The following is a 12,593-nucleotide window of genomic DNA, read 5'->3' as shown; positions in this document are numbered from 1 at the left end:
TATTCATTTATTACCAAGTCTATTCTTTCATTTCGTAGCATTTCTCTTGGCTGCACTGCCTCCAGTATGTGTATGTAACTGATAGAGTGCTGAGAAAGTCTACTGCCAGTTTTTTTTCTTACCTCCCACAGTCACTTGGCAGTCAGATATCTCCAAAAAAAAGCATGAGGTATTGGATTAGCTATAGGAAAATAATACCTTGAAAATGTTCTAATCCAGTCTTGTCACTTCATGTAGACTAAAATAAAAGCTAGTATCAACATGTCCTCCTTTAAAAACATTTTCCATTACACAAGTAGAGTAAATTAATAAAGAAAAAATAATAAATTGATAGACTGTAGGTTACTGTCCCTTTTAATTCCCATCCCTGCTATCGGCCGTTGTCATCAGGCCGCAAAGTTTATCCACTACAAGCAAATAGATCTCCACGTCCTGGCCTCCCTTACAAAATCCCATTACACTGTAGCCACAGTATAATCATTATATCCGCTCCCATCCAATAACCATTATCCTCAAAGATAGCAGGATAAATTTATGGTCAGATGAAGTGTGTTCCAGTTTAGGCCATCAATACCGCTCAAGTACCAAAGAACGCACAGGCCCTGTGGTTCCGGTTCTGAGTGTTCCACTATTACCGCCCTCCCATTGATTTGAATGGCGGCTTAATAGGCGTGCCGACTGCTGCTTGAGTATTGTTTGTCTCTCTTGCTAAAAGGAATCAATCTGTGCTAATAGTGACCCCATGCCCGGTGCCGTGGTTCAGAGTCTCTTTAAATACCCACAATGCATGCTTAAAAGGGCTTATGCCAAGGTTGGTGATTGCCCCTCCAGCTGCACTCCTCTTGAAGCCTCTTCAGCGCCTCTTCAATGCGGGGCCTCATGCTTTCGCTTTGTCCCTTAATTATTTTTCAATGGACTAAAGCATGCAGTAGTTTTTGTGTATGATACTGCAGATGTTGAAAGTCTTCCAACAGACTAACTCTGTGTAATTTTACTGTGTACATGCTTCTTTTCACAACACTCACAAAATGTTTGGGATTTTCTGGTGAAAATTCAGAATGTGAGCGGCAACATGGTGCCACTGACAAAAAATATAAAGAAGAAACATTAGTGGCAAAAGAAGAAATAGAAGTAACAAGGCTAAATGTTAGCTTATATCTTCTTCTTTACCATGTCATTTTTGTTCATGTATAATGACTTTTAAAAAGCTTCAGGTCAATTCCTAATTGTCTATCATTTCATGCCACAATCATGGAGTCGTTGGCTCGGCCTTACTTGGTCTCGATCACACATGAGGATTTACAATTTTTGGCCCCAAGAGATTTATTAGCAAACTTCAGACTTCTTTGATTGCTAGGGAAAAATGCTAAAATTTGATATATATGGCCAGTATATGTGTACCCCGCTTTTGACAGCTAATTTGTTGAGACTGCAACACCAGCGTCTCTGCCAGTTGCAACCAAGTAGTGCACTCCAAAGATCAAATAATCAATGATATCATTTAGTGGTGTACAAGGAGGGGAAACTCGGGAAAACAAGAGGAAAACCAGCGACAACGTCAACTACTGGACGCTGTTTCAGCTTCATGTTTGGGCGACAAAGAGCACGTTTGTTTATCTATTCAGCTCCCTATGTACTATTAACACTATTCCTAAAAGACTTTCCTCGTGAGAATCACTGGATGAATTCTTGGCTAAAAAGTTATAAAAATTGATTTCTAGCCCCTGAATCGTCGTTTTGGATTGTATTTTTTTAAACGAACCAATATTATCCTTGAATTGATTCGGCAAAAACAAATCATGATACGAATCAAATCGTTGACAAAATGAATCATTACACCCCTAAGATCATTGATATAACCCAAAATTACTGTTATGATTAAGGCAAACATTTTCTGGTTAATTATACACTTTTTACTGTAGGAAAGCATTGATGCTTTACAGTACATGATGTCATCCAATCAAGGGATGATTGGCATTAATGTTATGTGTTGAGATAATGTGATTCATAGACTGGTGGATTTATGCGCACAGCTCTATAAGTCATTGTTATAATGCGTTCAAGGACACATTTCCACCATAGAGGACACTTACTGCACTGTTACATTACTCTTCGTGCACTTGTAAGTCATTTTTTTGTAAATGGTGTATGAATATGATCTATTTATGAATACATATAGCTTTTGCCAACAGATGGAAGAGTATCTAATATAGGTTCAGAGATAAATCTTTTTTCTAACTTTTCAGAATTAATCCTTCTTTGTTTTTATTTGTGAAGTTTTTATATCAGACTCAGACTTCAGAGCCCTTTTTTTAAAATCAAATAAGTCCACCCAGTTGTGTTTTACAGATAAGAGGACAGACAAGTCCGCCGTATCCGGTGCCATCAGACTCAAGATCAGCGTGGAGATGAAGGGGGAGGAAAACGTGGTGCCACCTCACGGCCAGTACACCTGTTTACATGAGGTAACCTCAATTATTCAACATTTAGTGTTATTAAAAAAAAAAAAAAAATTGTCCCTGGACCAAAAGTGTTTCCCTGAGAATGCTGTTTTCATAACATAAGTCACTCTCAATAATGTATGGTAATCCATCCATCCATTTTCTGAGCCGCTTCTCTTCACTAGCGTTGCAGGCGTGCTGGAGCCTATCCCAGCTATCATTGGGCAGGAGGCGGGGTACACCCTGAACTGGTTGTCAGCCAATCGCAGGGCACATACAAACAAACAACCATTTGCACTGACATTCACACCTACGGGCAATTTAGAGTTGTCAATTGTCAGCTGAGTTGTCAGCTCATCTATGTTCCTACCCTTAGCTTTGGTCACAAGCTGTGGGTCGTTACTGAAAAAGCAAGATGGCGGATAAAAGTGGCCAAAATGAGTTTCCTCCGCTGGGTGTCTGAACTCTCCCGTACTCATAGGGTGAGAAGCTCGGTCCTCTGGGAGGGGCTCAGAGTACAGCCGCTGCTCCTCCACAACGACAGGAGCCAGATGAAGTGGCCCGGGCATCTGATCAAGGATCGGTGGGACAGAGGCAGTGGACATAGCTGTACAGCTGAAGTGGCTATGTAAATTCTAAACATCTATAGAAACAGAGTGCAAGTGAGGGGATACCCAGGAAGTTCGCATAGGTATGAGTTATTCATCGCAATGAATGACTGGCCCAACACCAAGCAAATAAGTCCCAGACACATGCAAGTGAATTGACACCGTCTCGCATGCACAATAACTATCTGAAGTGACCTGTACTTGCTGGGACTGAGGACCCGACCCACGCCTCTCGGGTGGGTGGTCCTCAGGGGCCAACCCGAGAGCAGCCCGGTGGACGGGACACCACCCACACCGAGGGATCCAGGGTGGTACACCAGCCACACTGAGGCGCCCCAAAATCGGCCACCCGGAGGAGGCCGCAGGCCCACAAACACACACACACACATACGCACAGGCTTCAGCTCACCTCTGATCTTAATTTATGTTTCTCTGCCCTGCGATTGGCTGGCAACCAGTTCAGGGTGTACCCCGCCTCCTGCCCGATGATAGCTGGGATAGGCTCCAGTACCCCCGCCACCCTAGTGAGGAGAAGCAGCTCAGAAAATGGATGGATGTATTCTTTCCTTTGGCATGCACATACACCAATCTTGTAGTTCCTCAAATACGTAGGGGGACTTCCTCAACTGCAGATTGTACTGGGTGTATATTTCAAGATGTGTCAGTGTGTGAGTGGAATGCTTTGTATCTCCTTTTACACTGAGTGACAGTACTCGCCATCACCTCATACCCCTGTTGCTCTTTATGTCCCGTCCCACTCACAGAACCTGTTTCACTACTTGACTGAGGGCAGGAACAACGGCGTGGTGAAGATCCCGCAGGTGAAAGGTGAAGAAGCGTGGAAGGTCTACTACGACGATGTGTCCCAGGAGATAGTGGACGAGTTTGCCATGAGATATGGAGTGGAGTCCATCTATCAGGCCATGACGTGAGTACCACCCTGATCGATGGTCCTGTACCTCAGACATCGGTCACTGTCTCATCAGACAGAGTGGAGGGCAGCAAGAGAAGAGGAAGAAGAAGATGAGGAGCACAGTTGTGTCTCCTCAACATTATCAGAGCTCAGTGACTATTGAGTTTACAATTTTGATTGATTGATTGCTGGTATCCAGGAAAAACTCAGAAATTTGCTTTGGTCACATTGATTGTGGACAAAAATAAACTATCTGGCGGCACGGTGGCCGACTGGTTAGAGCGTCAGCCTCAGAGTTCTGAGGACCGGGGTTCAATCCTGTGTGGAGTTTGCATGTTCTCCCCGTGCCTGCGTGGGTTTTCTCCGGGCACTCCGGTTTCCTCCCACATCCCAAAAACATGCATTAATTGGAAACTCTAAATTGCCCGTGAGTGCGAATGGTTATTTGTTTGTATGTGCCCTGCGATTGGCTGGCAACCAGTTAAGGGTGTACCCCGCCTCCTGCCCGATGATAGCTGGGATAGGCTCCAGCACGCCCGCGACCCTAGTGAGGAGAAGCGGCTCAGAAAATGGATGGATGAATGGAGAAAAAAACTATCTCTCTCTCTCCAGAAGGAACCCAAATTTCCTTCCTTCCTTCCATCCATCCATCCATCCATTCAAATAGATTAAAACTTGTTCATACTGCAAATTAAAATTCAGTTGTTAGAAGTACTGTAATTGATTACAATTCATTTGACTCTATTAAATATTTAGGAACATAAAAGTATAGTGGACCCTGAGTGGATGAAGATTTTAATGGAGAAATGTTTTCAATATATATATTTTCTTTGTTAATTGGTAATGGTGATGCTCGAACAACTTAAAGAAGATTTTATTTAAGCTAAAATAACCTACACAATTTTATGGGTAACAACGTTTAATCTGCGATCTCATTTAGACATTTACCCAACCATCGCTATGACTTGGACACTATAAAGGCAGTGGTCGCCGACCTTTTTTGCGGCATTGACCAGTTTAAAGGAAATTAGTATTTTCATTCCGTCTTGATTTGAATCCAGGATTGTTTTTTAATGCCCCCAGTTGCTGAATCAATTTTAAAGGCTTCATTGCCTCATTTGTGAGCCTGTCGCCACATGGAACACAGAGCAAGCATGTATATATATATATATATATATATATATAGTTGATGGCAACTGCTGCTTCATAAGGTAGGTAACAGAGCAGTTTTCCATGGTAACCAACTTTTGGAAAATGGTGACAACAACAATAGAACTAAGATAGCCAAAGGGGTACTTATCAAAGCGAGGCTCTGCTACGTATTAAACCAGTGTTTAACGGTTTACCACCGGTTTGTTTCGTGACCTAAATTGCAAGTTTAGCCAACCAATCTTGGTTTCACACAGACTCTTTCAAGGGTGAGAACACAAATTGGGTTACGAAGGCAGCCAAGCACATACTTGTCTTTCTGTGAGGCCAACAATTTTAATCTTCCTTTTTCTTTTCTTTTTTTAAAATGGTGACGATGACGATGATAGAATTCTCAGGGCATTGAATCGATCGCCTGGATGAATGACCTTGATGAATGAGAATATTCAGTCAAGACGATGTTAGAACTAAAAAAAAGCCAAAAGCGTTACTCATCAAAGCTGAGGTTCCCTGTAAATTAAACAGTTTTTACAACATACAGGCTGTTAATCACAGCTAATACTGTAACATTTAATTTGTTACTGCATCATCTCCTCAATTGTAGTTTCACTCGGACACTTTAAAGAGTAGAAACACATAATGGGTTACCACAACAAAAAAACTTTATTGTAGTTTCCTCTGTGCGTGAGAGGCCACCAAGCTTCAGACAGCCATCTTTTGTGTTTTCTATAGATTATGGTTTTGATGCAGAAAAAGCTGTACCCCTAAAAACTATGGTCCTGAACGCATTTAACTGCTTTTGTCACATTTTAATTGACGACCTGTATTTTGCCATAAACACTGGGCCAATTAGCTGATTAATGGCCGTTGTAGCCCATGTAAATACTGTAAATGTGTTTTGGTCACATTCTGCCCATTGAGAGCTGCTCACAAATATGATATAAATACAGATGACTGAGCGAGCAGTTGTTTTGATGCAAACAAGTAAAGCAATGGGTGGCTTAAATGCTTCCAGCTCAGAACCTGTTGAGGATATTGTTCCTCACCATTGTATAAAAGACTCAACCTGTTCACCTTCTTTGTTGAATAACCTTCTCTTTCTCCAAATAAATCTCCCTCCTCTACTCTCTGCATTACATTTACTGGGGACTGGGGTGGGGTGGGTGTAGCACTAAGAGGGAGTAATTGGCTCTGGGGATTGAACTAGCCAAGGATACAACAATAGGACTTCAACAGATTCCATCATCACACACACACACACACACATGCACACACCACGCATTTTCTCCACCCTCACGACAAGTGCTCCTGGATAATTTGGAGGCTGAAAGCAGAGTAATTAAGTAGGCATTTAGAGTCAAACATGTTTATGTGCAGCCTGTTATGAGAATTTCGTTGGACGTGAAAACTGCATGTTCTTTTGAACTGCATGTTCTTTTGAACTACAATTGAACAATGGAATGGAAATCTGGAATGGAATAATGGAACAGAAATCTGTTTCAGGATGAAAAAAAATCAAATTTATACATTTCCCCATAGAAAATAAAGTCAATAGAAAAACTCTAGCTATCTTAAAATCCTACTACTTACCTTACTGGCAATATTTTAGGTAACATTTTGGAATTAATTAAACTCATACAAAATTATTCTCCCTTTACCCATGTCTCATGCTATGTATCATTCTATTAGTGTATTAAGATATACAGTAAACCTTAACAAATAACTTATGCATCCATCATTATTTATGGTAAATTTGCAGTTGTGGGTTTCCTCACATTAGCACTAAATAGAACTGACTTTAGGCATATTGTATTAAGCAGCCAGGATGGAGTAGTGCACTGCTTTCCAGTGTTGCGATACGTGCCATTTCATGTTATGGTGAATATCTATGCCACACCTTTTTTTCCCTCTCTGTCATCACTGGTACCGTTCTGTGGTGACATCACAAGACACAAAGAACAAAGAAATATGCTCACTGAGCTGAAAGGTTATTTTGTGACTACTGACGTATATTTTATCAGAAAATCTTTATTGAAATCCAAACTGTACGAATTACAAAACTTGCCACTTGAGAGGTTCTGCTATATTTTATACCTCCTTGGTAAAAGCATCAGCAAAGCAAAGCAGCTACAGTGGGTACGGAAAGAATTCAGACCCCCTTAAATTTTTCACTCTTTGTTATATTGCACCCCTCCTTGAGCCATCACCTTATCGTGGTGGAAGGGTTTGAGTGTCCCGATGATCCTAGGAGCTAACTTGTCTGGGGCTTTATGCCCCTGGTAGGGTCACCCATGACAAAAGCGTCCTAGGTGACGGACCAGACAAAGCACGGCTCCAAAGACCCCCATGACGTGAAAAAATATTGGATTGCGTTTTCCCTTGCCCGTAGCTGGCGATCTGATCCCCGGCTACAGAAGCTGGCTCTCGGGATGTGGAACGTCACCTCTCTGGGAGGGAAGGAGCCCGAGCTGGTGTGCAAGGTCGAGACGTTCCGACTAGATATAGTCGGGCTCACCTCCACACACAGCTTGGGCTCTGGTACCAGTCCTCTCGAGAGGGGTTGGACTCTCTTCCACTCTGAAGTTGCCCACGGTGAGAGGCGCCGAGCAGTTGTGGGTATACTTATTGCCCCCCGGCTCGGCACCTGCACATTGGGGTTCACCCTGGTGGACGAGAGGGTAGCCTCCCTCCGCCTATGGGTGGGGGGACGTGTCCTGGCTGTTGTTTGTGCCTATGCACTAAACAGCAGTTCAGAGTACCCACCCTTTTTGGAGTCCTTGGAGGGGGTGCTGGAGAGTGGTCCCGCTGGGGACTCCATCGTTCTGCTGGGGGACTTCAATGCTCACGTGGGCAATGACAGTGAGACCTGAAGGGGCGTGATTGGGAGGAACAGAACCCGATCAGAACCCGAGTGGTGTCCTGTTATTGGACTTCTGTGCTCACCACGGATTGTCTATAACAAACACCATGTTCAAGCATATAGGGTGTCCACACGTGCACTTGGCACCAGGACACCCGCAGTTCGATGATCAACTTTGTGGTCGTGTCATCGGACTTGCGGCCGCATGTCTTGGACACTCGGGTGAAGAGAGGGGCAGAGCTGTCAGCTGATCACCACCTGGTGGTGAGTTGGCTACGATGGTGGGGGAAGATGCCGGTCCGACCTGGCAGGCCCAAACGTATTGTGAGGGTCTCCTGGGAACGTCTGGCAGAATCCCTTGTCAAAAGGAGTTTTACCTCTCACCTCTGGCAGAGCTTCACCCACGTCTCAGGGAGGTGGGGTACATTGAGTCCGAGTGGACCATGTTCCGTGCCTCCATTGCCGAGGCGGCTGACCAGAACTGTGGCCGTAAGGTAGTCAGTGCCTGTCGTGGCGGCAATACCCGAACCCGTTGGTGGACACCAGCGGGGATGGATGTCGTCAAGCTCAAGAAGGAGTCCTATCGAGCCTTTTTGGCCTGTGGGACTCCTGAGGCAGCTGATGGGTACCGGCTGGCCAAGCGGAATGCAGCTTTGGTGGTCGCTGAAGTAAAAACTCGGGCGTGGGAGGAGTTTGCTGAGGCCATGGAAAACGATTTCCGAACGGCTTCGAGGAAATTCTGTTCCACCATCCGGTGTCTCAGGAGGGGGAAGCAGTGCACCAGCAACGCTGTGTATAGTGGAGATGAGGCACTGCTGACATCGACTCGGGACGCTGTGAGTCGGTGGGGAGAAGACTTCGAAGACCTCCTAAATTCCACCGACACGCCTTCCCATGAGGAAGCAGAGTCTGGGGTCTCTGAGCCGGGCTCTCCTATCTCTGGGGTTGAGGTCACCGAGGTGGTTAAAAAGACCCTCGGTGGCAAGGATGAGATTCACCCGGAGTTCATAAAGGCTCTGGAAGTTGTGGGGCTGTCTTGGTTGACACGTCTCTGCAACATCACATGGACATCGGGGACAGTGCCCCTGGATTGGCAGACTGGAGTGTGTGTTCCAACTACAGGGGGACCACACTCCTCAGCCTCCCTGGTAAGGTCTATTCAGGGGTTCTGGAGAGGAGGGTCCGTCAGGAAGTCAAATCTCAGATTCAGGAGAAGCAGTGTGGTTTTTGTCCTGGCTGTGGAACAGTGGACAAGCTCTACACCCTCGGCAGGGTCCTCGAGGGTGCATGGGAGTTCGCCCAACCAGTCTACATGTGTTTTGTGGACTTGGAGAAGGTGTTCGACCGTGTCCCTCGGGGAGTTCTGTGGGGGGTGATTCGGGAGTATGGGGTGCCGAACCCCCTGATACGGGCTGTTCGGTCCCTGTACGACCGGTGTCAGAGTTTGGTCCGCATTGCCGGCAATAAGTCGGACTTGTTTCCGGTGAGGGTTGGACTCCGCCAAGGTTGTCCCTTGTCACCGATTCTATTCATAACTTTTTTGGACAGAATTTATAGGTGCAGCCGAGGCGTACAGGGAATCTGGTTTGGTGGCTTCAGTATTGCACCTCTGCTTTTTGCAGATGATGTGGTTCTGTTGGCTTCATCAAGCCATGAAATTTTTTTAACATTAATTAGTTCTATTTTTATTTTAGTAGGACAGGAGACTCTCACATTGTTTAATAATCCTGTTTCCATAGCAGTGTTGTCTTAAGTAGAAATGTTGATCTATCGACAACCAGTTGAGAATGACAATGTGATTATTAAAAAATCTATCAATGAATTGACCAAATTCTTATCGATCAATTGATCGATTATAATGTGTATCTTGAACAGCAGCGTTGACTAGTGGTTAGAATGTCTGCATGACAGTTGAGATGTTCTGGGTCTTAATCACAGGTCCTCTGTTGAGTTTGCATGTTTTCCCGTGCTTCCATGGGCTTTGTCTCTGTTAGGTTAATTTATGTACCTTGTGTTTGGTTGGCGACCTGTCCAGGGTGTTCCAGGGTGTTAGCGGTCGTGATATGAAATCGTATCAGTTGGGATGGACCCATGAGCAGACTGAGACAGCGGGAGTAGATGAGAATGGTTTATTTGTCAGTCGCTTAGAGTTCGGGTGTCCAAGGTGGGATCGTGGCCCGTAGAAACAAGGACGGTGCAGGAAGCGGGAACGTGAGGTGGTAGAAGAGCTTGACGAAGTGGTTGGAGCGGCAGTGAAGCGGGAGGCACGGGAGGAGCACTGGAGGAGGACAGAAACACAATTGGGTGAGTACAGGTGCGAGTCGTCGGATAATCACACTTGAATACAAAACTTGGAAATACGAGAGTCTGTCTGTGTACCACAATAAAGTGTCAATACCCTGGCGATGGATTTTTGGATCTGGCAGGCTTATATGCAGGCAGTGATGAGTGCTGATTGATGACAGGTGCACGCCCAAGGTGGTGCTGATTGCTGCGGGGAGGGAAAGGGAGAGGGAGAGAGAGAGAGAGCGTTAGAGAGAGAGAGAGAGGCACACAGCGCCACCCAAGCTCCAAAAAGGGAACTCCATGATAGAGATCATGACAGTATGCTAGAAAATGAATAATAAAAGTGTGGTTATAGTAACAGCACAACAATAAGAAGCTTTGATTTACTGTCGAAGCAATGTCGTTTTCTTTTATCGCTAATGGAATGGCTTGTCCAGTATACAGACCTTCGCTTTACACAATAGCTCTATATTATTCATTCAGCATCTCTTCATGTCTTCAAATATGATCTCTTTCATCAGAACGGATTCCTTGGAACATCAATAATATGACGATTACTTAAGGGCATATCGATTCATGTATGCACGTGCCTGCCAAGGCATTAGGATTTGTTTGTGCAGTCTCAAATAGTCCCCGGGTTTATTGTTCATAATCGTGTCCATGTCCCACAACCATAATTACAGATAATTCCTATTCATTTTCCATTGCAGGCATTTCTCCTGCCTGTCTGCCAAATACATGTGTCCCAGTGTGCCTGCGGTGATGAGTAACTTGCTTGCGAACATCAACGCCTACTTCGCCCACACTACCACCACCACCACAACCACCGCCTCCGCTTCAGACCGATTTGCCGCCTCCAACTTCGGGGTAAGTGCATTCGGCATTGTTAATGCGATCGCGCTGTTCATTTAACATGAAGCTGGAACAATCCGAATAAAATATAAATTACGAAAGGTAATATCTAAATTCTCTAATTGGGATCTCTGCGTGGATGTAGGCCTTAGCTGATGTCATGTTCTTCTTCAGGCTACAAACTGGTTGAGACTGAACAACAGCACGTCTGTTGGTTGAAGCTAGGTCATGCACTCCAGTTTGCCTCAGTTGCTTCACAACGCGATTTAGCAACAGAGTTCCAAACAAACAACAGATTGCTTCATGATGAATTATCGACTTCTCACTTAAAATAACCCATCCATGGTAACAATCTCTCTCTGGGCTATTTAAACAAGTGGAATTGTTCATATTTTCAGTTTTAGTGAGTGGATCAAAGGGCTCAAATGATGCTTCCAAACATTACTCCAAAATAATTCTGTTCAACCACCAGTGGTGTAAATGTTTTGATCCGACTCTTGAGTGGTGACTCAATTGTAATTGATTTCTCATCCCAACAGAGGGAGAAATTTGTGAAATTACTGGATCAGCTGCACAACTCGTTGAGGATCGATCTGTCCAAATATCGGGTAAGTCTAAGTCCTACTTTGTCTCAAGCTTGTGGCCATTTCACATTTTTTTGTCTTCGTAACAATGTGAGCTAACTACACCTTACATGCAACAATGATATCCAATAAAAATAGCCTTGTCTTATATTTAACTGGGCATTTTTCATTGGTGATACATTTAAATGTCTAAACTGGAAACCCACCCATCATTTATGTTCATATTTGCTATGAAATGTTTTCTAAACCATCAGGAACACTCTCTAAATGTCAATGTGGATGTATGTTTAATGACACAAAATTAACGTCACCTTGAAATGCCTCAAATGATAACCACCCCATTTCCCCATCGTGATAAAGTCAATCAAAACACAGACATGAGACCTCATAACAGTGTGTCAATGCATTGGAAGAAAAAAAAAGCCAGAGGGGATCTTTTTCAAATAAATGAACGATAAATGACTAAATTGCTTTGTGCAAATTAGAGTAAGGGAACATAAGTTTAAAAAAAAAAAAGTGAGCCTGCTGGTGCACTCATGTAGAAGTGCACCAGCAAATATTTTTTGCAAACACTTATATATTACTATATTACTTAGTATATTCCCTGCACACTTTTAGTCGCCGTGTGAAGTGTTAATTTCCTTAACTGCAGATGTGTTGGTCGTCTATTAGTGACGAGGTCTTTTACAACATACAGTAAGTCTCCACACTTTAACTCATCTAAGAAACTGTCCATGTATTTTTTTTCAGGTGCTGGTGTTTTGTTTAGCAACTCAGTTCAAATACTCACCAGTTAATCATTAGTCTGTGTGTGAACTTCAGCATCTATCAACTGAGAGAATTACAGTTGCTATCCGTTTTATTTTTCCTAATGATATGAAAAAGGAGGTATTTACTGTA

At 43.9% G+C, this 12,593-nt stretch overlaps 1 protein-coding gene across 3 annotated transcripts in view; it reads left to right on the top strand.

The window, feature by feature from the left end:
* LOC133474223 (protein unc-13 homolog C) overlaps window positions 1-12,593 on the top strand; it is a 188,892-nt gene that overhangs the window by 73,299 nt on the left and 103,000 nt on the right. For all 3 annotated transcript variants that reach the window (XM_061765689.1, XM_061765688.1, XM_061765687.1), the window contains exons 11-14: window positions 2,350-2,465; window positions 3,814-3,977; window positions 10,968-11,124; window positions 11,649-11,717. In XM_061765689.1, coding sequence (XP_061621673.1) covers window positions 2,350-2,465; window positions 3,814-3,977; window positions 10,968-11,124; window positions 11,649-11,717 — 506 coding nt within the window. The remainder of the gene's footprint in view (window positions 1-2,349; window positions 2,466-3,813; window positions 3,978-10,967; window positions 11,125-11,648; window positions 11,718-12,593) is intronic.

This window comes from Phyllopteryx taeniolatus, chromosome 2 (assembly GCF_024500385.1).
Source record: "Phyllopteryx taeniolatus isolate TA_2022b chromosome 2, UOR_Ptae_1.2, whole genome shotgun sequence".
In the NCBI taxonomy this organism is placed as follows: domain Eukaryota; kingdom Metazoa; phylum Chordata; class Actinopteri; order Syngnathiformes; family Syngnathidae; genus Phyllopteryx; species Phyllopteryx taeniolatus.
This window is presented reverse-complemented; position numbering and strand designations above follow the sequence as displayed.